At 37.4% G+C, this 26,968-nt stretch overlaps 2 protein-coding genes across 6 annotated transcripts in view; both read right to left on the bottom strand.

Moving 5' to 3' along the window:
• Positions 1-2,921, bottom strand: part of LOC143453389 (5-oxoprolinase-like) — a 53,935-nt gene extending 51,014 nt beyond the window's left edge. For 2 of the 4 annotated variants that reach the window (XR_013115165.1, XM_076954724.1), the window contains exons 1-3: positions 2,695-2,921; positions 2,351-2,466; positions 151-357 (exon numbers count right to left, since the gene is read on the bottom strand). The gene's annotated coding sequence lies outside the window, so the exon portion shown is untranslated. Of the gene's footprint in view, positions 1-150; positions 2,467-2,694 lie in introns of all 4 variants that reach the window. The other 2 variants (XR_013115164.1, XM_076954722.1) reach the window with 1 other exon arrangement.
• Positions 2,922-6,171: 3,250 nt separating this feature from the next.
• Positions 6,172-8,760, bottom strand: LOC143453402 (uncharacterized). 2 transcript variants are annotated; one of them, XM_076954740.1, is made up of 6 exons: positions 8,458-8,760; positions 8,153-8,276; positions 7,667-7,804; positions 6,764-7,001; positions 6,344-6,628; positions 6,172-6,205 (listed from the first exon to the last, which is right to left on the bottom strand). In XM_076954740.1, exons 1-4 carry the CDS (start codon positions 8,481-8,483, stop codon positions 6,987-6,989), a joined length of 303 nt encoding a protein of 100 aa, XP_076810855.1. In that variant the 5' UTR covers positions 8,484-8,760; the 3' UTR covers positions 6,172-6,205; positions 6,344-6,628; positions 6,764-6,986. The 2 variants fall into 2 exon arrangements, with proteins under 2 accessions (XP_076810855.1, XP_076810854.1); XM_076954739.1 differs by having other exon boundaries at positions 8,153-8,760.
• Positions 8,761-26,968: the final 18,208 nt, after the last annotated feature.

The following is a 26,968-nucleotide window of genomic DNA, read 5'->3' on the forward strand; positions in this document are numbered from 1 at the left end:
GCAACCTTCTCATAGTGTTTCAGTAGCGGTTGGTTAACACAAACACCGTTGCTACACAACCATGAAATTTTTGAACATCCTATGATAAACTTTGTGATCAGATCTATAACATTTATCACATCACCAAGCAAATCACATGATCATACTCACAGGAGTGATCACAGTTAGATAAAAAATATGAAGTCCTCCAGCCCATGGATATTTAGAGAGGATGTAATCACCCTCCTTATTCTGTATCGCCATCATCTGGTACTGCACGACATCCTGCATGACCCCTAGGTGGCCTGGGATGTGAGGAGCGTTGGAAACAAGACCACCATCGGGTCCGAAAAGAGCGCACGAGAAGTCAAGTCGTTCCTGTCAATTCATGTAATGCGATATTTAAAAATACTGAGCGTTCTAATGACACACAATGATCATAATAGAACTATACCTACTCAGTTATCAAGAACATATTTACACAAGCAAGTCTTGCAATATACACAAGACTATACTGGACTTTCAACGACTGAACCACAGAGAAAATGTCAAGGGCCGAGAAATCTTGGTGCAATAAATTCGCAGAAATTAGACTAAACAAGTAAATGCAGTGCTGGACAATTATCTAGACCAGTAATCTCCAGCTTAAGTACGCAACTGGTAGGTGCGCGTACTTAGCAATGTTTTCGTTTTTTCTTCCCTTGAAATGTGTATGGTGACAGTACTGCGCATCACAATCAACTCTTTTAAGCCGTAACAATTACGCAAGTGTAATTTCGTCTGCTGGGTTTACGGTTATGACAACAAATGCACAGCTTGGTCCTTGAGATGAACTTTTTAATTTAGATTAGTAAAGTAGGCCTAAGTATCAAACTTGTAATCGCAAATAGATCATCAGTGTACCGGGTCGTGGATTCAAATCTGCATGCACTTTATACAACACCTGCACAAGATGGGTGCAGTAGTGAGCTAGCCTGCAGTAAAATTGTACAAGTTTATGCAGATGAAATTATTGTGTTAGGCGGTGAGTATAATTGCACAGTAGCTTACTCCTAGTAATTCTGTAACTTTTAACTGCGCATGATGACAGGCAAAGGAAAGCGTTTAAGAGAATCACAGAGTTGAGCGACCCAGCTCCTCCTAGTAAGCAAAGTTTTGCTCAAAAGGACAAAGTGAGTGAAGACATTATTCGAAAGGTTTGGGAGAATCGAGAAGCTATTTGAAAATGATCTGCTTTGATGTATGAAGAGACCAAAACATAACAATTTCGAGCATCTGTTGTTCGATTTTCTGAACTGGAGGATATGTTGTATGTTTGGATTGATAGCATGCACTGCACAAGCCTTCCAGTTCAGCCTTCATTGCTTGTTTTAAAAGCCAAGCAAATCGCCGAACAACTATTAATATCAGAGGATGACTTGAAAGCTTCATGGCAGTGGCTTAGCCGATTCCGATCACATGGTGGAGCAGAAACTTCTTCTCCACGGTGAACGAGCAGAAGTGGATAAAGAAAACTTTGGATTACTGGCTGCATTAAATGATTTATATGCATGCTATTGCTCAGTATGATCCCGAGAATGTTTATAACAAAACTGGGAAACTGGGTTATTTTTTTAGCTCTTGCTCAGATATACCTTGCTCATGCCATCTGGAGATGTCACCACTACCCGAGGAAAAAGAAAGCTAACGAATGAGTGTCACTGGGTGTTTGCACAAATACCACAGAAACGTATACAGTTCCTTGTACATTGATTGGGAAACCAAAATTTCCGGCTTGTGTCAAGAATCGAGAATGGCTTCTAAAGTACTAAGTCAGGGTAAAGCATGGATGGATGTTGACAGGTGTTGGAAATGGTTCAATAAAGTTTTTCATCCTGAAGTGAAGAAGAGAACAGGACGCTGGGTTCTCTTGTTGATGGACACCGCTCCTTGTCATTTTTATGCTTTTGAGAGAAACAACGTCAAGGTGGCATTTTCCCTTCCAACTGCACTAGCTGGAAGCAACCATGCGATGTGGGTATAATTGCAGAACTAAAGAAAAGTTGAGATATTTGTATGTTAAGGACGTTCTTAGCCTTTATGAGCTAGACGAGACCTTGAAGTTACGCAAACAAGAGCAAGCAAAAAGGTTACCCAGAGGGGCAGCGGGTGTTGCCTATGGCAACCATCATCTGCTAGATGCAGCGAATTACGTCAACCATGCATGGGATGCGACATCAGAATCAGCGATAGGAAACGTGTTTAAAAGGGCTGAAATATTACCATTGGAAGGTGGTATTGTTAATGGATGGAATCTGATATGATCTTATGTCCAAGATACGAGAACTAGATATGAAAAAACTGTTTACTTTTTCGACATGTGGTGGCTTACCACTCGATGTCACTAGAGCATGATCTTCAATCCCAGAAAGTTCGATACCTCCAACTCTGCCCCCGTCGTTGATGATGTCACGTCCTGGACTGGCAAAACCAAATCCTTTCTTGTATCTGCAGATGCGTGAATCAGTTTGATGTTAGTGAACTAAATAATAATGTTTGAATAATCTAAAAATTTGAATGCTAAGTTTTAATAAAACGACAGCGTAGCTGTTGCATAGTAATTGGTTGTGAACATTCTACAAATATCATTCGACAACTACTTATACATGGACGAGGTTCTTTGCGACTAAATGTGGAAAATACTTCAACTGCACCAGTGTTGACCTTAGCACCCACCTGGCTTGGAAAGTCGGCAAAAAGTCACCAAACTTTGATGCGACAAAATCTAAGTTTTTCACCGTGGAAGGCTGACACATGAGGGCGCAGTCGGTCCGCTCATACCTCGGATTCAAATAAAGATCGGTTTTGATGCTTTCAGGGGAAACCCTGATCTGATAATGCTTGCACACACTCGACTATAAGCTCATCAATAGTGACATCTAGTGCAGATATGGGCTCTGTGATCGAAATGCAACGAAATTGTTCTCAAAAGATTTATATCAAACAAATCAGAAAAGAACAAATTATTAGGTAATTGCAATCATCCAATTTACCAATACGAGATTATCAATTAACATATGTATATTGAGATGTTTATATGACATTTTATTATCCAACCATTACAGCGAGATGATGATTTAAACTGTGATAATACACTGTGATGTAACAAATCGGTAATAATGAAGTAAAATAACTGTCGCAAACTGTTAATTAAAAAAAAGACACCCAAATGAATTAAACAGGGAAAAACATTCGGTAAAGACGTAACTATTTAATCTTGTTTAAATAAGAGACAGCCTTTGTTGTAGAGAGAAGAGATTGTCAAGTTGCCTGAGCTACCGCAAAACTAGCACTAAATACACATGGACCACGAACGGAATGGCAAATTTTTCGTGGCAATTCGCCGTGAAAAATATCGGCTTCGTGTGCTCAGGGATGAAAACCTGGTGTGTGGTTGGAAATAATGAAGCCATGTTGCATAATGTTGTCTGATATAATCAGGTAATTTCATATGATATGATACCAACTAAACAAATGATTGTTAGTAACCACATAAATTACCACATCGGCAACTAAATTGCCAAATAACCACATAGCTGGTAAATTAGGTAACCACATAATGGTGGTGGTCCCAGCATAAATCGCAAACTTCTGATAATGTTTTAGTAGCGGTTGGTTAACATAAACACCGTTGTGAAACAACCATGAAATTTTTGAACATCGTATGGCAAACTTCATGTTCAGGTCTATAATATTTATCACATCACCAAGCAAATCACATGATCATACTCACGAGATTGATCAGGAAGATGAACTCCTCCAGTACATGGATGGTTGGAGAGGATGCAATCTCCTTCATTGATATCTATCGCTCTCATCTGGTACTGCACGGCATCCTGCATGGCCCCTAGGTGGCCTAGGATGTGAGAAGCGTTGGAAACAAGACCACCATCATGTCCGAAAAGAGCGCACGAGAAGTCAAGTCGTTCCTGTCGATTCATGTAATGTTACACAATAAACAATGAGTGTTCTAATGACACAGAATGATCATAATAGAATTACACCTACTCAGCTATCAACAACGTATTTACACAAGCAAGTCTTGCAATATACAAAGACTAGACAGGACTTTCAACGACTGAACCACAGATAAAATGTCAAGGGCTGGGAAATCTTGGTGCAATAAATTCGCAGAAATTAGAACAAACAAGTAAAAGCACTGTTGGACGATTATCTAGACCAGTAATATAAAATAACAAACATGTATAAATATGACAAGTTCAAGCCAGACCATAATGTTAGTGGATATCGCTGTCCGTCGTAGAATCCTACCCATCTGTTCTGCAATGCTCATGAACCTTTGATGTCAAAGGTCAGAGGTTATAATATAGTGATGGGGTCAGTGATCCCAGTATAGCACATAACCCATAAAAGTTAATTGGGAATGACAAAAAACCCCACCACGCCTTACAGCTACCCCAATAATAATTGTATGCATTTGGTATTCAATTTCCCAGTTATTGTCTTTTGGGTAAATTGTCAGTCATAAAAATCGCTTCGAGAAATTCAGTCCACCAAATAACACTTAACAATAACAAATACCACCTATTTAAAATAACGGAGAATGACAAAGAACCCAACCACACCTTACAACTACCACAATGGTCATTGCATGTATTTGATATTCAATTTTCCAGTTATTGTCAGTTATAAAACTTACTTCCAAAAACTGTATCTACGAAATAACACTGACCTGTGTGAAAATATAGAGAGTTGGATGGCGTCCAATTCCTTGCCAATATGCCTCGGCTTTCCCTTCCCTATCATGATGGTCACGTCACCTGAATAAGCGAATTTTCACAAAATTACAATTTCTAATCGCGGCAAGCTACAATGTTGTTGTCAGTCAATCATGTAACAAAAAGACAACCCTCAACACAATCTAAAGTGATGTTACCATGATGTCATAATGCAATACATAGTCATACGCAACCATGATGTCATACCGCAATACCTTTCTTAGTCATCTTTCCTTTGCAGTCAGGTTCCACCAAGATTGTGCTGATTTTGTGGATGATAATCGCTGGACCGTGAATCACCTGACAGATCCTCTATGAAAGTCACAAAGTCACAATATTTTACAAAAGGTAAACATAAAATATCTCAAAAAGATCGAAAGAAAACAAGATACTCAATACTATAATATACAGTCGAAATCGGTTAATCGCATATCGGTTAAAGGCATAAATCGCTTAATAGCATTGCATTGCTTAATCCCAAACCATTCCCATTCACTTGTGAAGAAAATTCAACGGTTAATCGCATATGGGTTAATCGCATAAATCGGTTAATCGAATAGGTTTTCTTGATTGATTTGTAGACTTGTATCACTTAACCGCATATTTCCTTTGATGAAGTGTTAAGTCGCTGAAGATTATCCTCACCAATAAACAAAAATCATCGTCAGATCTCTCGCAAGGCTATAGAGACAGTAGCACGTAAATGATTTGAACAATAAAGTAAAACTTCACGAAAAAAAGCCTTCTCTACAGTGATTATGAACCACAAAACTACGTTTCATTTAAGGATTGTTACGGATCTTTACATCACAATAGAACAACAAGACTAATTTTTATTTAAGCATTGTTACGTCGCAAAGCGCAAACCACTGCAAAAACGTAGAATACCTGTACTGTACTGTAGCCTACGTATACGATATAAAATGCCAGGAAATAGTAAGCCAGCAAAGCGAAAAGATTTATGTCTGTCCGATAGAATCCTTGTTATTGAAAAATTTGTTGTGTCGAAATCGAAAGGAAGGAAGCTCACTTGTTGCGTCATAATGCATTGTGTCATTCCAAAAATCGGCGAGGAGCAAGAATGCGTGCGCCGGTGTTTAAAAGAGAATAACGGAGAAAATGTAGGAACACATACACCGATTAATCGCATAAAAAAGCTTGGCAAATTGACTATGCGATTAACTGATTTCGACTGTATACACAAAAATATAACGAAGCATGTAGAGTCCAAACAACACATATAAGCACATATCAGCACATTGAAATAAAAAACACACTTTGTTCTGTTGTTAATATTAACAGGAAAATTTGTGCCATTGTTGAAATTTTGTCTTAATTTAAGATTTCAAAATAAAATACCAGTGGCGCTTGTATGGTGACACCAGCTGTAGTAGACTTGAACACATATTCATATTCCCCGTCATATCGACTTACATCTGTTGATGTTCCTGTGTAAATAGTGTCATAAATTTCACGATGACAACACAAGGACATAACTTACGTAATCTTATTAATATTTACCTAGCTTGCGAATGCATGCAACATACATGCTCATACTGATACTGGATATCCTAGCGGCACCATACCTCCCATGTAGTACCCAATGCTGGGTTGGTCTTCAAATGATGTCATAGTGTACCCCACTACGCCACCTGCTGGGCCGGATAATATTGCTCTATTTCCATCGAACCTGAGCATTGAGGAGTGTGAGATGTTGTATGTTATATCAGAAGACGTAAACATTTGATGAATCTTTTCCAACTCAAGGGCTGTTTGAGTGTTGAGTTTTTACAGGCGGGCCAGATCATAGGCACAAACGATGTCATAATTAGTTGGAGCTGTTACTTGCTCCTATATCTACGTTCCTCAATCTACAACACAGTTTGCAATGATAGGTGTCACTTCGTTGGTAGCTTGCTTATCGCTGATTTAAATGAATATGACGATCTGTTGTTATACTTCATGTTGATATAATAATATAATCACAGCCTTACGAACAAACTTACTTATCAATAGGAGTGAGGCCACCATCAGACTGCATAAAGAGCGAGTTGATGTCTATGTTGCTGACGTCAGACTGAAAGCTTCTATATATGCTTTAACTCACAGTGTGAGGTAGGCATCTACGCATGCAGCGAAGTCGTGCGAGACAATCTTGACCATGGACTTGAGATGATAGTTAAGACTTGTTTAAATCTCATCTCCATGGCAATCTTTTTAACTGCTACTTCATACTCGGAAAAGCTGCATACATAGACATCTGATGTCACAGTTGAACGTTAAAAATATTAAATTAAACTTGATTATGCAATAGCATAATTACTAATCAATGTATAAAGACAATAGACCAGCATCACAAAGTGAACAATAACCATTAACCAAACAATCGATGATGCAAAGTTTTGCGACGACAACTTAAAGCAATCGAGCTTAAACAAGACTCAAACTCAGCATTCTTTTACTTTTGCTGCCAAACAAAGCAAAACAGTTGTAAGCACCAAAACATATGCATTGCCAAGCTGTATGTAATTTCAATCTAACAACAGCATAGACTCACATGTATGAATGCATGACAGCATCAAACAAATAAACTACTATAATTACGCACAGAAGTGAGGCTTACTTTAGCTCTTGCCTGACACTAACATAAGCGTAGGTGCAGTTCTACAACCAACAGAAAACTAGGATATAATTAGGAATAGGAAAGCAGATCAAAAAGGTTAAAAACCGCTGCTTTAAATCAAAGTGAAAAGTGATAATAAACTCAACTCTGACGAAATATTAAACACCATGAAAACTATAAAATAAGCAAAGACGAAAAATACAAAACCCACATTTAAAGTCACCAGTAGGTAGTAGCTTAATACAACTGCATTGTCAACTGGAAATATCAGAGTTAATAAACTTACGAGGTCCAACATTTTTGGTCTTGATTGGTTTCCAAGAGGATCTCTCCAACCCTCAGTGAGAGCAAGTGCCATTCTCTCATCTTTCCTCTCGAGGAGAAAATTTGTGGCAACGGTCGTTCCCATCCGGATGAAATCGATCTTAATCAAGTGGAGTGATTAACGCATTATAATTTTCAACTCTTCAAAACAAAAATAAACTATGTACACATAATTAGGTGGTCTATAGATTTAAACAGCATTTCATAGCAGTGGTTTTAGCCAAGTTGACAAATGGTTAAACTTGTGGAGATGATGAGAAACTAACATTAATTAGAGACAAAATTACAGGCATATTTGTAATTAAGCACCAACAATAAAATCAAACTACATTTGATAATAATATTTTTAGCCTCGTCAACAAAGCAACAAATTAAACTTGAAGCAACAACGAGAAATAAAATTATTCACAAAATTATGATAATATTTATGTTTATTTTTGTAACATACCTTTTCCATAATGCTTCGAATTCCTTCCCTGGGAGCATGACAGTAATTTTGTGGATCGACAGACAACAGCTTCATCACTTCGACGCATAGGTCAGTCAATTGGCAGATCTGTGAACTACTTCTGCTGCAATTGCAATGAATGCTTTCAATATCGATAATGAAGTTAGGACTAGCATTTTTCATGTCTAGGCTATGTAGCATAGGCCTAGGCCTACTACACTGGAAAAAAAGTGACCGTCATCAGTCCAAAATTTTTATCATTGACTATTAAGACGTTGATTTCGTTGAAAAAACATTGCCCATACCTTATTGTGATCCAAGTAATACCCATAAATCTGCCTACATACAGTTTGCAACTCCTTTTTATGGCTGACTAGGCCTACGCACCACCGATGCACTGGAAACAATGATGGCTACAACTAAAACCCATTATACGATGTGATTGGCATTTACTTCGTTATATGCGAAAGACTAGTGGCTTAATCTCATTCGTGCCATGTAATATACGAAGCCACTTGACACAGTCAGAGTTTCTTACCTAACTGTTACCTTGCTTGCTGTTCTTGCTGTTACCTCGATAAATATCACATTAATATTGAGATGGTGACATTTCGTCACTGTTTAATTCAAAACCTTCCTTAGAATCCTTATCCATGCAATGCCGTAATTTTATGAACTTTGTTACTAGATGCAAGGTTAAACAAGGTCGAAACAACTTAAAAATAATCCTGTGTAAGTACAATAGGCAGACATTTAATACAAATTTCATTACCCTAATTACTTTCCTCGAAATATAAAGACCTTTTTTTAACAATCAGGGAATGCTAACGTGCACAAGTGCTACGATTCTTTGATTTATTTTTTACATAAAAACACGGCATTTATGCTAACAATCACAACGAATACGTTCAAGATAACCTTAATTTAAGCTAAAATATGTGGTTCCTAACTATATAATAACAAATGTTATGCACATTGTTAGAACAAATTCAAACAGAATTACAATAAAACAATCCCACTAATATCGATTATTTGAGGACTTAAAATTTTACTGTTCAACTTGTAAAATGAAAAACCTGTATACTTATAACATGTAAATATTTAATTTCAAACAGTTAACTATTTGCAATGCTGTAAGCATTTAGGGCCTCGTCCTCTGGAATCACTACATACTTTCTAACAAGAGAAACGTACATAGTTTCACACAACATTACCAATTCCAGTCTCCCAAAATCAGGAAGACCATCTTGAACATATGTAGCAACAAAACACCGAATGTTACATTATGTACCGTAAATTTCTATCCATCGAAAGTACGAACGATTGTGTGGCATGACGCTGAGAAAAGTCAGCACATCGGCAGAAAAATTGTTAAACAGAAGAACTTTTGGTCCCAGAGTATACTTGGATGCAAATAAATTTTCGTCCTGCAACAGCATACAGAGGTGACGTTGGTGCTTTTCCGCCAAAAACTTTTGGGTGTTTTTAAAAGAAGCTCTGCTAGTTAAAGACTTGAATAAAGACTGCTTCGCCTCAAACCGCATGTACCATGTTCTTGCAGATGAACCAAGGTTTTCTATATCCGTTTGCACATGAGTCAGATAATGTTGTTTTGGGATGATATTAACACTTGGAAACGCTAATTTAAAGAGCTGGAGATAAGAAGAAATCAAAAAACGCAAATAAGGTCAAGGTGTGATGGGCAATGTTCGGAGACAAAGGAATATTGATAAATTTCAGCAAAGCTAAAAAGCACTGGTAAGTGTCACAAAGAAAATCAATGAACTTACTAAGTACAAAGGGCAGCATTCTTGCCAGTAGTAGCATTTGTGATGTGGGCTGACGCAATTTCTTCTCTTTTTTGATATGGTGAGACATTATCTGAGAAGGTTTTTTTGCTGTCTCGAAATAGCAGCACGGAAAATTTGAAACCTTTTAATTTAGCGTTGAAAGCGTTAACTTATTTTTTTTCGTAGATATGGTAGTTAAGCATAGGAATAATGGCATGCAGCAAACATCCTTCTAGGACAATGTGCATTACATGTTGAGGAGAACAGTTAAATGGGTTAAAATACGGTACATCGAATAAGGCTGTCCGTCTATTTAGCCCACACTGCCTTGACTTTTCCTTGCAGTACTCTTCGTGCGTTGCGGTATCTCTTAACGTAAAGTCTTCTTCCCATGTTTTTGTCTTTATTTCCTCCACTGTTGCTAAGCAATGGCGACACATCTTGAATGCGAAACGCCATACTTGTTAATATCTGAAGTTATTGCAGTAGCTGGAAGACAAATCCTGAAATACTTTGACCGACGGCTTGGTGGTAAATTATAAAAAGATATATAGAAACGTTCAAGGTTGTGATCAATAGTTTTGCTTCTGCAACTAATTTCGCCATGGTGGTGAGCTATACGCGCTATACCTGGGAAAAAGTTGTGTAATCTGATAATATTTTTCTTGCGAATATTGGCCCAATGTTTCGCTCAGATTTATATGATCTGATATGGGCTATCCCCCCAGTGGTGATGTGTTGCGCATTCTATAAGTTATGACCAGCCCTTAGATTATGTTATTATGTTATATTATAGTATAAATGTTTGAAAAATTAAACACCCGGTCTCTTACTGGTTGTGTTATGTCGTAATTTATGACGTCATTCCAAGAAGACCGTAGAATACGGCAGGTAACCTTTGATCAAATCTTTGTAGATGATACGAACAATTTACTAACTTTCCATGATTATCACGTTTTTACTTCGCACTTGATCCCAGAGTGATTCCAACCGTAATCAATGAAGCGTAGAAAAAGAGAAAACAGAGAAGAACGACGACGAAATTACACATTCCACAGTAATGCTTGAATTGCTTGCGATTGCTTATGGAAAAAAATGTTTGTAATGTAGCCATGGCTGTTTTATTTTGCAACCATGAGATTTGTTACGAGCAATTTTCAGGCTTTGTGACGTTGTTATGAAGGGAAGCGGAGGGGCATATGTTTACGTAAAAAATTGAACAATATTGTCACCGAAGGAAGTTCAAAGCGTTAATTAGACTCTATTTGTCTGTCGTCTGACCAAAAATAAATCGACACGCATTCTTTTATATCAACACGATGAACGAGCTTTTCAGTGATTTTAAATGGTTAAACTTTGGACTATTAATTGTTTATTGCATTGGTGATTGATTACTTCATTAAGTAAAAATCGGTTTACGCAGCGTCGGTGTACACACTGAATTTTATTACAGTAAATGTTTGAATGTAATAATTCGCATTGTATTTATTTCTAGTGGATTCTTTTAAACTTTGCTTGACATGAATTAGCTTGTGTAACGCGTCGCAAATTACACGCAAGTTCTTACGCATTTTACGTCATATTCTTCGCTGTCCACGTATCTAGATGTCATATTGGACAAGGAAAGGGAGAAGGATTCAAACCGCTGTAAAATAAGGACTAGGCAAAATATTTTCAAATTTTTTTATCTCGTAAAAGAATTCATGTGCAACTTCCCTGAGCAAAATCATCACAATCCAACCCTCAGTACGTTTGTAATTTAAAAAAGAATCAAAGCGTGTCGACAATTTCCATTGTAAAGTAGGCCTATAGGCAGGGTTGCCATACCGTCCTTATTTCTAAGATTTGTCTTTATTTTTAAAGGTCCGTGTCTTAGAAAATATGTTTGTCCTATTTTCTAAGAAATGTCCTTATTTTCACTTTCGTCCTTATTTTTAGGGCGGAGGTGGGCACTTTTGTCCTTATTTTGGGCATTTTGTCACCTTTACGATACCATTTTGTACCAAAGAGATACCAAAATTATGAACATGCAGATAGTGCCTTGCTTTTTTTTTAGAAACATTGGTTGCTTTCTCTTGTTGTACACTGTTTAAGGTGGTATTTCTTGTTCATTTTCTAGTCGTCCTTATTTTTGAGTTGAGACTGATGGCAACCCTGCCTATAGGCGATCGAAAAGATCTTGCCACCCAAAAAGACTGGCACCGGTAACTCAGAAAGGATCTACATGGAATATAAGTCTAAACGGCAAACAAAGTCTTCGGGTTCTCTCGGGACCGAAATGTTTTTCGTGGTGTCGTCGAAATTTTTATCGGTTCTGATAAATGTCAAAACCGTTGCCGACACAAAGAAAAGTTACTTCAGTATCAGGCAAAACTAAGTCAAAGTACCACGTTAGCACACGATTAACCCCGCGGCCCGACGAGTCAATTCAGGATACGACCATGTCGAGCGAAAACGGAGAACAATCGTCAGATCCCTCCAGCATTGAGGCGGCTGGAACCTCTGGTCTGGGTGCTGACAATAAATTACTGACAAGTGTGCGGACACAGGACAATACCTCGCGAAACGATTTGTTTTCACACGTCAAGCTTTCTACCTTTTGGAAATACAATCCCGAAGCATGGATCTCCCACCTGGAACACAAATTTTCTCTGTATCGCATCTCTTCGCAAACAAACCGTTACTTGTCAAACCTAAAGAAAATGCCACGAAAAAAATGTTTTTATATTTATTTTTTCTATTTAATTGCTAATATTTTTTTGTCACTTTATTTAAGCGTCTTTTTGCACGTTACATAACAATTCAGTTTCTATACGGTCTCGTTTAAAACACTGAAAATTAGTTACAGTGATCGTTTCAAAGGCTGTGGCACCTGGATAGTGCATAATGCATTGATAATTGTCAAACTAACTTAATGATATATCAGTATCACAGTGTTGGTCATTGTTGGATATCTGTGCCATTCATAAATATTTACCGACGTGCATAGGTCAAAGTTGGACCAGCTCTAAAGGCTTGGTACAAGACAAGATTTGCACAATCTTCCGGCTCCTACTCTGCGGAGGGCTCCAATTTTTGCATCACAAACTTTCGCCAACGCTTCAATGAGTGTTACAACCCCCTCGTGTGGATAGGATGCTTTCCGTGTATGCTGCTGTGCGGACCGCCTTACTGTGTAAGTCTGATATTTCTTCCAACATTAGATTTTAATGGAGTTATGGAAATCAAAATTCGTTTAAACGTAACTAAGCACTCCGTATTTTGATCTTTACAATGCGGTTTGAAATAATTAAGATCATTTTAGTGTTTGTGCTTGTTATTAAAACCACAGTTCCTCGGACAAAATTCACTGGTTTTGGAAATATTTCTTTTACTTTTCAAAGTTACTGGTAAGTTTGCTTTGTGTGGCCGCCACATGTCGGATGTTTAATGTAGGAAGCAACCAACCATATATTTCTGCTAAAGCAGGGTTTGAAATTAAAATATGCGGACAACAAACTAAAGCAAGATTTTTTGATTTCTTTGTTATTTCTGCTTTTTATTTTGCTTTTGACTCCTTGACTCTTCTTGTCTTTATTGAGACATAATTGAAAGCGGAAGTGATAATGTGTGGGATACAGTTATGATTATATTTCGTGCGTGTCAAGGCAACTCTAAGCATTTGTTTCAGCTTGTATAGGATAGGATGTAGGATGGATTATAGGATTATAGTGATTAGTGACATCATATATTATAGGACTATACATAGGATTATAGGATGCTGTCCGTGTATGCTGCTGTGCGGACCGCCTTACTGTGTAAGTCTGATATTTCTTCCAACATTACATTTTAATAGAGTTATGGAAATCAAAATTCGTTTAAACGTAACTAAGCACTCCGTATTTTGATCTTTACAATGTGGTTTGAAATAATTAAGATCATTTTGGTGTTTGTCCTTTATTAAAACCACAGTTCCTCGGACAAAATTCACTTGTAAAAATAGTGCTGGTTTTGGAAATATTTCTTTTCCTTTTCAAGGTTACTGGTAAGTTTGCTTTGTGTGGCCGCCACATGTCGTTTGTTTAATGTAGGAAGCAACCAACCATGTATTTCAACAATCTGCTAAAACCGGATTTTAAATTAAAAATTAATTAATTTAAAAATTAAATTAAAAGCAAGATTTTATGATTTCTTTGTTATTTCTGCTTTTTACTGTGCTTTAAACTTCTTGACTCTTCTTGTCTTTATTGAGACATAATTGAAAGCGGAAGTGGTGATTATTGGTCTTATTTGCTCTGTTTGGGATTCAGTTATGATTATATTTGGTGCGTGTCAAGGCAACTCTGAGAATTTGTTTCAACTTCTCAATTTCAACGACTGGTGTTTACTATTTTCCATGGAATTCTGCTTTGATTAACTTGCACATTTATTCCATCACAGATTTATAGAGCGATGAACTCAAATGACTTTGACTGCCCAATTCGAGCGATGGTCACTTATATTGAAGGTGTCAATCAAGCAGAACGACAACAATTGGCGCAGATGCTGGTACGAGCTTACGTGGACGGCATGAATGCCGTCTCCAACGTCCAACCACCAGGTAATGTTTTGGGTTCAATCCCATGAAAATGAATTCTGGATTGTGATATTCCTTCTGTCAAAAGTCAAGGCTTAACGTGATACTTTAAGTTGAATCTACAGGTTTTCACTGGAGTTCTAAAGTTCATGATACTTATTTAGTTGTATGACAAATATGGTACATTTTGAGGTTGATTTACTTTTGCTGTGTTTCTGTGATTCAACTTGATTTGTATATTTCAGTCCCACCGCCGTACACAGAACAGCCTGCCCCTCCACCATATTCTCCCAGCGTTTGATTTCTATGGAAGGACTATGGCATCATCGCAATATGATTCTTAGATTTTTAACTTTTTACTCTGAATGTTGAAATCAAATTGTCACAACTTGTCCAACTAAGATCAGGTCAAACGTGACAATACTTTATGTGTTTTGCTCATTTGGTGGCACAACAAAGTCAAAGGTTGCATCATTTTTGAGGCAATAAATCTTGTTTTTCAGACTTTGGGAGTTGAGTTGATTTCTTTTGTTTATAGATTGTGACTTGTATTCATTTCTAGATTTTGTCTTTCCTCATTCTCTTCCTAGCATTGCCTTCTTACCTTGTATATTTGCATATTTTTTATTGGATTTTCCAAGCAAATTTTTTTTTCCTTTGTTATTGCCAATTTGATAATCACCAACCAACCAACAGCTAAATTCTTAACCAAATCATTGGCTTTGTCGGTTATATTCAAACTATTGATGATTGGTAACATGATGTTATGGTTGTTAATAATGTTTCTATGTGCATATGACCGCTAATATAGTATCATTGAATCTAATCCAATACTACACTGCATCGTTATTTTAGCATTTTCTACTTTGCTTTCTCGCCTTGTAATTACTTGAGTGTGACGTATAACAGCGTCTGCTATGTTGGCAAGGTGTGACGTCATCGAAGCTTGTCGTTGGTGGTTTTGTAATACAGTGACGTAACAACTTACATGAAAGGCATTTAGTTAGTACATGGTATTAAGCAGGGATGATGCCACAAAGTAATACTCTGTGCTTCTACAAATCGTTTTCCGCTGGATGGAGCGTCGGAGCACTCCTTTCATGCAAAATGACTGAGCGCAATTGGTGGGAAGGAAATGGTTCTGGTCTTTCAGTTCCGGATTCGTCACAATGCCTGTCTAGCTTGACGGTTACGTGGAAATGAGTGGTCGGTGATGAGGATTGAGTCGAGTGACGTCTCACTAAATATAGTCATAATCATGCCTTAACTGTGATTGTTACGTCATAAGCCAAACAGACCGATCAAATCGAGTAATGACATGACATCTTCGATCTGTGGCTGGGTGGGGGGGAAACTTCATTTGTTAAAAAATATTTAATAAATTGCAGATCAAACATCAGCCAATACCACGGAGGTCTTTCTCGAAGCAGGTCACTCTTGTATTGTGACGCCATTTCCGCCAATTCCTTCCAACCGCGTTCAGAATTTCCGAGTTGCTCAAGCAATAAATCAAACAGACCAAGAAACCCTGCCGTGTCATAGAAAACAATAATTTGTCTGAAATTCGTCAGAAATGTATTAATCAAAACATTTATGGCTCCGTCAGTGAAACGCCAGAGTGCTATGACGTCAATACACAAATGGTAAGTTAGAGAAGCGCAATTATGTGCAGATCGCGATTGTAAGATGTGTAGTTAAAGCTGCCAGTTGCATTCCGGAGATGAAAGACAATTCTGACCGCACAATCGAAGGAATCAACAAATTTACCTGAAATGACTGAAAGATGGCGTTGACGTAGAAGAAAGCGATTTCACCAGCGCCATCTCCCGGACTGAGAAAAAACAAGATGTAAGTAATTCCAAGAAGGTTGAAAAGAAAGAAAGCCGCCTTCACTGCTTTTGAATACGTCACTGCACTTTCCAGCGAGTTCTGCTTGATGAGTTTAGTGACCAAAATTCGGACGACATTCACCATTATCAACGCGTTGATCTGTTTAGAAGGAAATAAATGTTTTAATTCCAAAGCGTCATAAATTACTTGGTTGATGGTGGATGAACCGTGTTGACCTAGTAGATAGTAAAATAAAAACAAGATATAAGGTGGTCGCACTCTGAAAGTTTAATTTTTTTTTGATTCTTCTACACGAGCTTTCGCAAGCATAAGTTTCTTCTTCAGGTTTACTAAGAGATGGCAAAAATTATTTCAAATAAGTTACTCCGAGCGACTGGTAGTTCTGATCTTGACTGCTATTGCCAATACCTTATTCTGATCATTGTTATAATGTGACGTCATAAAAAACTTACCGCGAACAAGACAAAGATGGGAATCTGGTAGAAATATTCGACCCAGGTATCCGTCGGGTTCTGCATCCAGCATTCTTTGTCCTCATAAACCGCTTTGAGCACTGCCCATATAACTGTGATTGGGATCGGTGTGCCTGCGTCATAGACATCTTGTGTTATTAGTAATTAATTAACATGTTTTCGGTGAAAATTTGTGCTGAACATATCTGATACAAACAGTTTAATGAAACAGGTATAAGCTTTGGTTTATGCAACATCTCAGAAACACGTATAAAAACACAAAAGACTCCTTTATACTCATACAGCGCCATTAACAAAACGTTCCTAGCGCAATCTAAAAGAGTTAGGACAAGTTTTAGGAGGTTAATATTCGGACCAATTTTAAGTTGCATGACATATATGACATTAAATAACCTGACTAAGTCAATGGTTGAACAGGATTTTGTAGAAGTCAAAAACAATGGCGGTAACAATGGACTTATCTGACATCACAATAGTCAGTATGTGTGTAGGTAGATTTGAGACTACCACGTGACCATGATACCCTGTCACCAAACTTGGCAAAAATAAATAAATGTATGATGAAGAATAATTGTTTCTTCAAACCCACCGACTCGTAAAATGGGAATCGAAATATTGGTCAAAGCAACTGTAATGAATCCTGACTTACCCCAACCTAGCGCCATGTATAGCTTTATGCTGAACCTGTCGTACGTGTAAGCCATGACCACCATCATGTGAAGGTAGACGCCCTCCACGAACATCCAGCAGTAGGTGGCCACTTGAGAGTAGATGGAGATGGCGGCCAGGACTCGACATAGAACCTGGAACCAAACCTGGGTGATTGTGAGAAGAAGAAGTGGCGTAAACAATTGTGCAGACTTGCACATATTATATAAAGATATTTTGTTTACCAAAAAATTTCGATACAACAAACCGTAAATTTGTAATTAAACTTAAACTTAAACATTTTAATTAGCTTCGTTGTAAGAGTAATGGTAAGCATAAGATATCGTTTACGTCATACTAATTACGTCAAAATACCTCATTGTTTTTTCTTGCATGGTAGCTGGTGAAGAAACTATAAATTAACCAGATGACGTTTTGTAGAATGAGTGACGTAGCAAGATTCCAATGAATGATATTTCTCCAACACCGGATGCTTCTACAACGTGATGAGGTAAACAAAATGACGTATGCATGCCGTAATAAAGCCGAAATAACCTATTTTTGCCAAGAGAACAACAGAATTGGACTTCACTTAATGCTTTGTATAAAGTGTTAGCATAGAGTTTATGCCATAGAGTCCTCCCTATGCAAGAGATATTTTTCTCACATTAGTCTTTTAACTTTCAACATATAAACCATACACTTTCTTATAACCAGTTTATTATAATTGAATCGTTGCAGAACTTCCATCGCGTAAAGCCGCGAATTTTCGTCATCACCTCTCTGTGAATTTTCCCAAACTACGTTTAGGTCATAATTGAATTTATTTTGAAGTCAAAGTATAATTATGACTCAAGGTCTTAAATGGCTAAGACTGAGATCAAAGAATACGGGGTCAATGACCTCTAAATCGAGTTATCGCGATGTTTTAAAATCGATGTCATCCGCCATAGATGTACCTGAGTCTCCAGAAGAGTAAAAAAGCGATGATCAATGTGAAGAGGGAAAGTCCCCTGCCTACGTAAGTTATCATGACGACAATCTTGAGATGGGTATTGACGTAATTTTCGGCAGGGTCACTCTGAAATTTAAAAATCGTGTAAATCAATTTTTAGATTTAAAAATTTCTATCCCATCCCAAGCGATGTTAGTATTGAATCATATAATTCGAAACAAGCAATCTTGATCATATAAGTTGATAAAGTTTGTTGACTCCAGATTGAATTTATTTAAAATTAATTGAATGTAAGTTCTATTTGTTGTTATTCTGGAATTATTAAATCTATCCATGCAGGTTATAAAATTTTTATGTGAACGCATTTATGCAGAACTGACCGAGTCAGGTATTGGACGACAAGCAGTAAAATTAATGCGAGACCATCTTCCGTCTGATTCACACTTGCGAGTCGCGTTAACTGGATTTCAAAGAAAGTAACTCATAAGAATGTTTTATTTATTTTCATCGATAACCTTGTAGGCTACCAAATGTCATATAAAGTTCTAAGTTTATCTATTTATAAACAGTAATATAGGCAGCTCCATTGCAATGAGAATATAAAAAGTATACTGTAAATAACTTAATGTCGTACAGGTTAAAACCCTCATACATGAGTTGTTGTAATGAACTCCATTGAACTTCTTAAAACATCTCGTGTAGGCAATGCCGCCACCAAGCGTCTGGGAAAAACAGACATCCGGGGGATTCATGTTGGTCACGTGAGTGTTGACGTAAGGGCAATGACCTTTAACAAGGAAAGAAAGGTGAAAATTTTGTGGAAATATCGAGTATTTCTAGTTTTGTGAAAAATTGAAATTGTTTCCGTGTTTGTTAGTTGAGATTGAAACAAGAAATTGTTTCGTCATAATATTACCGGGTACTTTGGTGTAATTTTGACAGAATTTGACAATGATGACGCAACTCGTCTGTTTCTCTCCCAGAAACTCAATTTCTTTATCGTGGGGCTCTTTGCTGGGTCGAATAGGAAAAGTAAATACAGTATTAGCAGGTTCGACTAAAATAAGACGTCACTGAGAACTATTATGACATCATTTTCGATATAAAGCGATTACCTATAATTGGCACACATTTTGTCCAAATTTGTTGAACTGATTCCACTGACCATCAACTAAGAAAAGAATAAAAGTGACGAAAAATACAAAAGTTAGAAGTCAATCAACTCTGTCCAACTCACGAGAAGTGTTGCTGATATTTGAAAGTGACGTAAGAAAAGAAGACTCGCTTTCTCACAGCGGTGATACATAGTCCACGTTACTTCCGATCCTTGTTACATCATTGCGGCTTAAATCGTATTTCAGTTCGAATGAACGACAGGTTTTTCTGGTTAAGTTTTTTATATGACTCGGTTTCAATTAGTTTTACTTATTTCAGAATAAAATATGAAAAATCTTTTATAAACAACAGTTCTATTTCCATCAATTTTATATCTCGCTCTGAATATTTCACATTTATTTAAAGATTTAGTTAAAGTCGCCAACATTATCGCAGAAGTTAAGAAACATTAAGACTCTCATGACTACTAAAAGGTTGAAAATAAATTGTTGAATCTCTGATAGAACTTTTCCGTTGAAAACTAGCAGCAGAAAATGACGCTTGGTTTTGTTTTGGTGGAAAGTTTGATTGATCAAAAATAAACGTAGAGTTATAAACTACAACAATTGTTAAGTCATAACCATATTAATAAACAGCTCTACATATCTATACATATCTTAGTTACTTGACAACTTCAAAATGCAAGTTACAGCAACGTGGTCCGGCACAATACGTCATATTTTATCATCTATCTTGTACTTTGACTTAATACCTGTGCGGCCAAGAAAACCAAAACAATTGGAATTGTTTGAAAGTTCATTTTTACGAGAATGACATCATTGTCATTAACGTCATTACTTGAACAATCTATTAATTCAAAGTTTTCTTATACAAGCCTATAGCTGATGCAGAAAAAAGCGAAAAAAAGTGTTTAATTTTATCCCAACTAATTTTATTAACAAAAGCATACCCATTAATTCCTGAACACATCCTTTGCTCTGGTTATAAATCAGATACCTCGCACTACAATTTTGCTTTTATTGCAACGGCATATGGGCTTTCTATGGCTATAACTATAACTTTATAAATCTTTCATTATTCCTTACTTATAAATCTTTCTTAGACGACAGAAAGTGAAAACAGTCATGATTGACACAAGCAAGTCGAACAATAAAAGTTCGAGTAAAACAACAGACCGCAAACATAAAAGAAACAACTGATTTCAATAAACACGGCAGGCTCCATCAATGCGGGTGGTTTTATAAATCCATCACGACACCGCGTCACTCTACAGCCCTGCACTGAACTGACTACCCAAGCATATGGCAAACTACTATATGAAGAAAATTTAATTTTGCGTGATGCCATTTCTTCTGAAGTTGAATTTTATCCAATTAGAGTGTAAATTAAGTATTCACTTATAACTCAAAAAAGCCATTTTTCTATTCAATTGTCTTGTTGCAATCTTGATCTTCAAAACTTGGATTGTAATTTTGTACAATTAAGTCATCTTTTTTTTATAAACCACGATTTCTGAGTGTCTAGTGGCGCGTGTCTTCTTGCAAACGATAACTTTTCAACCTATAATTGTAAAAGAGCTCGTTTGTTGTTATCTTCTGGAAAGTTAATTTTTTTACCAGTTACGAGTGAAAATTACAGAAGGAAATTAAAGAAAATCGTTAAGTACAGTACGAAAGTTATCGCGAAGTTAAATTAACGCCTTAGTGTCAGATTTCGTCCGCACTTGCCCGTAGAAGTCTTGTATTTTTAGATTCTTTTATACTGTGGGAAATTGTGTGGCAATAAAACCATTCCTTTCAGCAACTACTCCACAAGGAAAATTTTGCAACTAAATTTAACAATTTTTGAAAATTTGTAATTTATGAATGGACAGCATTTTAATGTTGATTTATCTGTTCCTGTTAACCTCATCAAAGACACAATTGTTTCGAAGCATTCGTCATATATACTCCCCTAAGCAGCCTACTTCCTTGCAATGTGCTCTAGGGTGGTCTGACGAAGAACTTGTAAATATTACGAGCCACTAAAGCTAATTATCCTTCCAAGAAGCACTCCGGTACAACTCGGAAGAAATTTGTGAGTGAAAGCGTCGCTTACGAGAAACTAAATCCTTGCGAGGTGCGTTCGCAATACCGCCTCTGACGTCAAGCAGATCCTACATCAAACTATGTATAAATCAACAAACAAGTTTCTATAAAAATGCAATATTTTAAAAAAACATTTAGAAGAAAATTGCGTATTAACATGAATCCGTAGAAAGGCTGAAACTTCCCGTTGATGTTCGTTCTTATTGTTAAGTAACGATTCATTTGGTAACAGATTCATTGTAGGTTTTGTCCCCGCTTGTTGGCGCTGTGTTGGATTTTCACCAGAACCAACGCTGTATTGACGGTCAAACAAATTCCTCCCCAACTCCAACAATATTAACTTTTTTCGAATCGATACATCGTGAACAGACTGACGGTGCACTTCCGCACTAAGTGCAAGAATAGCAATTGATGTTTTAATAAAAGGCTGTTTGCCATATTTTTTGAGTAGACGACCTCTCGAAAAATATTATCTTCCTTTACTATTAATACTTCCCCTAATCATATTATTTCCAAACTATATGATATGACTTGTTGAAACTTTTTAGGTCTAAATGCTTCCTGTGTGGGGCGGGAATTTAGTATAACTGAAAGCTGGATTGCATTAGCCGTTAGTTGGCGGTAGCTGCGTTATTTGCTATAATTGTCAGGCCACGTTAGTAAATGCAAAACCATGCGCTATTTATCTTAAGAATCTTGACAAGAAGTGTTGTGTTTGCAACATATGTCATGATAGACTCCAAAATTTATCTGAGAAGCAAAATACTGACGCTATTAAATGCAGCCATAACCAAGGAGTAGGGCCTATTTTCAAGGTGGGACATGTCTCAAATTTCGAAAAAGGGGGTTCCCCAACTCTTGAACAAGAGAGGCTAAAAACAGGACAACAAGTAAGATAAATTAACACGGTCGTTGAGTGTAAAAGAATTTCGGTCCCGAGCTGGTTTATAAAGCGGTGACTACGTTTAATGCAAATATCTATTAAAAACTTTACACGGAAAATTTTGTTTCATTTCGTATCAAAACTTTCAAAAACTGTAAACTAACTAACTTAATCCTTTTTGACACCTTGGCGTTACTCCCTTACACCGTACCGGCAATAACTCATTTACGGGAACTGTGTTTCGGACCGTTCCGCTTTTTTTCACCACTGTGTATACGTCATGCGTCATCACGCGTCATCATGTGTATACGTCATGCGTCATCATGCGTCATCATGTGTATACTTCATGCAAAGCAGTCGCATTGCTACGATGAACGCGAGGCAGACTCCAATAAGCCATTGGCAGATGATGATGATGATGATGATGTGATGTTTTAGCGCTAAGGCAAAGTTAAATCGTGGAGATTCATTTTCACCGCGTCATAGTTATTCTGAAACAGCGGCGTAACCTAGGTTTTAGCTGGTTGACCATCCAGGCCCAAACGGGAGGGACGCAAATTTTTTTATTTTTACACATAACATATAAGGAAGAAGCTTTGGTCGATACTTCCGCTCCGCAATGGATGTCTTTGGAATTCTCATACTGAAAGAGGAAATCTTTGAGGTCTTACAAAAGCAAACTTAGCAATTATTATGCATCCAGGCCCCCGCCGAGTTTCGCTTTTCACCTTAACCAGCCATCATGAAAAGGTCGGGGTATAACTGCCAGTTTTTCGCTGCGCAAGAGAGTCAACTTTCCTGGAGAGTTTTCAATTGCACCTCAATAGGTTTATACCAAGTGCGTGTGCTCGCTAATGTTGCACGAAATTATCAATAATTATGCAACGTACGTAACCACGTAAAGGAGCTCCTGTTACAAACGTTTGCTACAAATTACGTTATTACGCAAACTACCATCGATAGCTTTTATCTGTATGAATTCTCTGCGTAAATGCAATTGAAATGAGACATCTGCACTCGGCTCTTTGCCCACTTTGCCGTTTTTCAAAGCCGGGCAATAGCAGAAAACAATGTTGGTGATGTGTCGTCATAACCATCCTTTGATAACTATTGATACAACCATAAACGCTGCTAAGCTGTTAAAGTGATATCAGACTGCACAAAGCCCACGATAAATATCGCTTTCGCGTCTCATGCAAAAGTAGATTACGCACGACATCGACAAACTTACGAGTCTCGACACAATGATGTCAGCTTAAAAACAAAGCCTTTATATCGAACCTCTAAAACAAGGTTCTGACGTGCTGCTGTGCATTGTGTTGCGTATTAAGTTGTATCTTTTTCGCCGTTTTGTTGTTGAATTAGTCTCAAAGGTATAATTTTTAATCACTACATAAAATGATGTTCTTACAGCAGTCCTTAAACCTAGCATTGCTTGTATGGCGAAGGCTAGGGCTATTAAGTTGTTAGGTTAATCCGTTGCTGACTCCTGACTCAGAAGGCTGCTGTTTCAGTGTAAGCTAGCTTCGCTCATATATTAAAGGTTAAAACACGACCATCTTAGTTCAAGCCTTTAATCGAAAACAGTCCTGTGCACGCAAGCATTGGAAAAGTGGAACTGGAGTGGTGAAACGAACGTTCAGTGCAGAAATCAACACATGCTGGGAACGTCCCGAGGGCGCCAACCAGCGACAAACCAAACAAACACCCAACGGCCGCTACAGTTGTGCAAAAAAAGAGCGAAAAGCGAATAATCCCTAAAAGGGAGCGCGGACGTGGTTCCGTTCCGACGTTGACAAAAGATCTTTTGCTAGCTCAAACCAAATAAACAAATAAACTGCATAACCTCTCGAGATCGTTCCTAAAGAATAGGAGCGATCTCGAAAACTCGTGCCTTAATATGAGAGTAGGGGAAAGTGGGGCAAGACGGGACACTTAACTTCAATCAGTATTTTAAAGAATTCCCTTTTATCAATTTTGTTATTTTTGGTACCATAATATACCTTAGGTATAGATACAGGTATAGATATAGATACAATAGAGCATACAGCTCATCTCGAGTCGTTAAGCACTTAATCAAGCGTAACAAGCAAAACTTTTTCACTCCCCGCATTTTGATAGGAGCATACAGTGGGCACTGGGCAGACGCTGGTATTTTAAAGGGGGCTTTAAAACAATTTTCCCCGCTTCTCAACGCGATTCAAAATACCTCACTGCTTGCCAATGTTCCCTATAAGCTGCGCGCGTGCGCACTGCTGACACGGTTTTCGCGCACAGAAAATCTGTGCTGCGCACAAGAAAGGAATTCTACTTGAAGTGAAAACAAAATAAACGCATAATAATGGCCACAGTGCGCACGTGGCACGTCTGATGTTGCTCACAGTGGTCCAAGGACCGCTCAGGGAGTTAATATGTTTGCTCAGACTCGTGAAGAATTAGAGGGAACATTGCTGCTTGTTAACCTGGTTGTCAATGTCATAAGCACGGAGTGTAAGCAAAGAAACAGTTTCTTTCCGCATCTCAGGAACGCATAACAGCGGCTACCTTCATACATTTCCTGCCAAACAACTCGTAGCAAAAGTTGCAGCAGGAAGCTAATCCCCTGATATAACTCTGTGTGTTTGATGTCTTGCCCCAACTACACGCCGCATTGTTATTATTATTACTGCTGTTATTTGTCTGCGTCAAGTTGATATAAAAATTTTGGTAGCTTATATTTCTGTTAATCATTGGTTACAAGGTAGAGGCATCATTCGAGGCAGATGCTCTGGCGTACAAGCCGTAGCACCAGTCGCATTAGATTTGAGCAGATATAGACAATTTAGAGCTGAGCCCTACAAAAGCAATTAGCGATGATAAAAAAGCCTACTTATAACGCTTAGGCAGAAATATGATGCTAAAAATATGACACAAAACCAATTTCTGTCTTACAACAAATTTTATTTCCACAAAACTCACTCTGGATATTTCAAATCACAAAATTCAGCGAATCTAAAATATTACAGCAAATTCACCATTCAACATAATGCAGTGAATATTTATTTGAATAAACATGTCTAACAATTATAATTATGACATCACTATTAGTTTATCTACAAATATAAATCAAATTTATCAACGAATTAGTAAATCTGTAGATGGCGCATCGGGTTGAGCGATCGCTCGATGTCGCAGAAATCCGAGGTTCGAATCCCGGCCATGACGCAATTCCTTTTATAAAAGTGAATCGATTTGTGGAAGGAATTTTTATAAAATTTGAGTAAATAATGAATTTCTGTTTAAAAATGAAACCTACTTACCATTATTACGTCAGCAGTGATTGCGCGAAGTGAGATAGATATCACCAACATGAACATGCAACCGCTATAAATTAAAAATTTGGATAAAAATTAAATTTCTGTGCAAAGTTCAAGTTGACACAAACATGACAAGATATAAAGAATACCGAGTCATGAAGCTGGTCAAGGGCGAGTTGAATTTTTTGTTCCTCGCTCCAATTTGCGTCGATTCTTCCTTCGAAGCAATCTTCCATCCACAGACGTCCTTCAATTTTCGCTCGAATTTGCGATTCTTCCACCTTCGAAGCAATTAACCATCCACAGATATTTTTCAATTTTAGCGAAAAATTCTGGTCCTGGAATGTCTTTGATTATGTTGTATCTGATGTCCAACCTTTTTACCTGCACATGAAATGTTTGTAAACTACAACCTGGTGTATTGATGAAGATAATATATTACTACATACAAGTTAATATTACCATTAATTGGTTAATAACTAACCAGCACCACGTGGTCAGATTTAGGCCTAGCCTACTGGTCCAACACAAATTCTTGGTTTTTGAATTAAATAGAAATAATTTTGAGCGACCAATTAAAACCGGTATCGAGTATTAGTTGTAGAAACAAATCCTGATAATAAGTTTGCAAAAATATTTTCAGTTTTAAATAAAATGAAACTTTTCAGTTGACCCAAAATTAACCGGTACATGCCAGGCTAAAACTGATCCAACAAAATTTTGTCATTTTTTTATTAAAAAGAAGGAATTTTAAGCGACCAAGTTTATCGCAGATTCCACATTCCTTGTAGATTCAAGTAATCACTAAACCGTCGCAAAATTATTCTGCAATTTTATATAAATTAGCACAAAATATCCGACCTACACTGCCCAGTAATCTCAACAAACTGCCTTGAAAAATATCTTCGTACTAGCCATTATGACGTCATAAGAACAAATGTAAACAATTCATTATGACGTCATGTGCTGTTCTAACCAAACGATAAAAAGTTGAATAAATCGTCAAACCTTTCCAGGCATCTCAGAGATCGCCGAAATTAATCTTTCCACATCACCAGGGGAGAAGCAGTTCCTCAGTTCAAGCTGCTTTAACTCCTTTCGTTGTTTCCTTAAAACGTCACAAAAGATCGCGGCTTCCGATGATGACAATTTCAATGCATGA

The sequence above is a fragment of the Clavelina lepadiformis genome, chromosome 4 (assembly GCF_947623445.1).
Source record: "Clavelina lepadiformis chromosome 4, kaClaLepa1.1, whole genome shotgun sequence".
In the NCBI taxonomy this organism is placed as follows: domain Eukaryota; kingdom Metazoa; phylum Chordata; class Ascidiacea; order Aplousobranchia; family Clavelinidae; genus Clavelina; species Clavelina lepadiformis.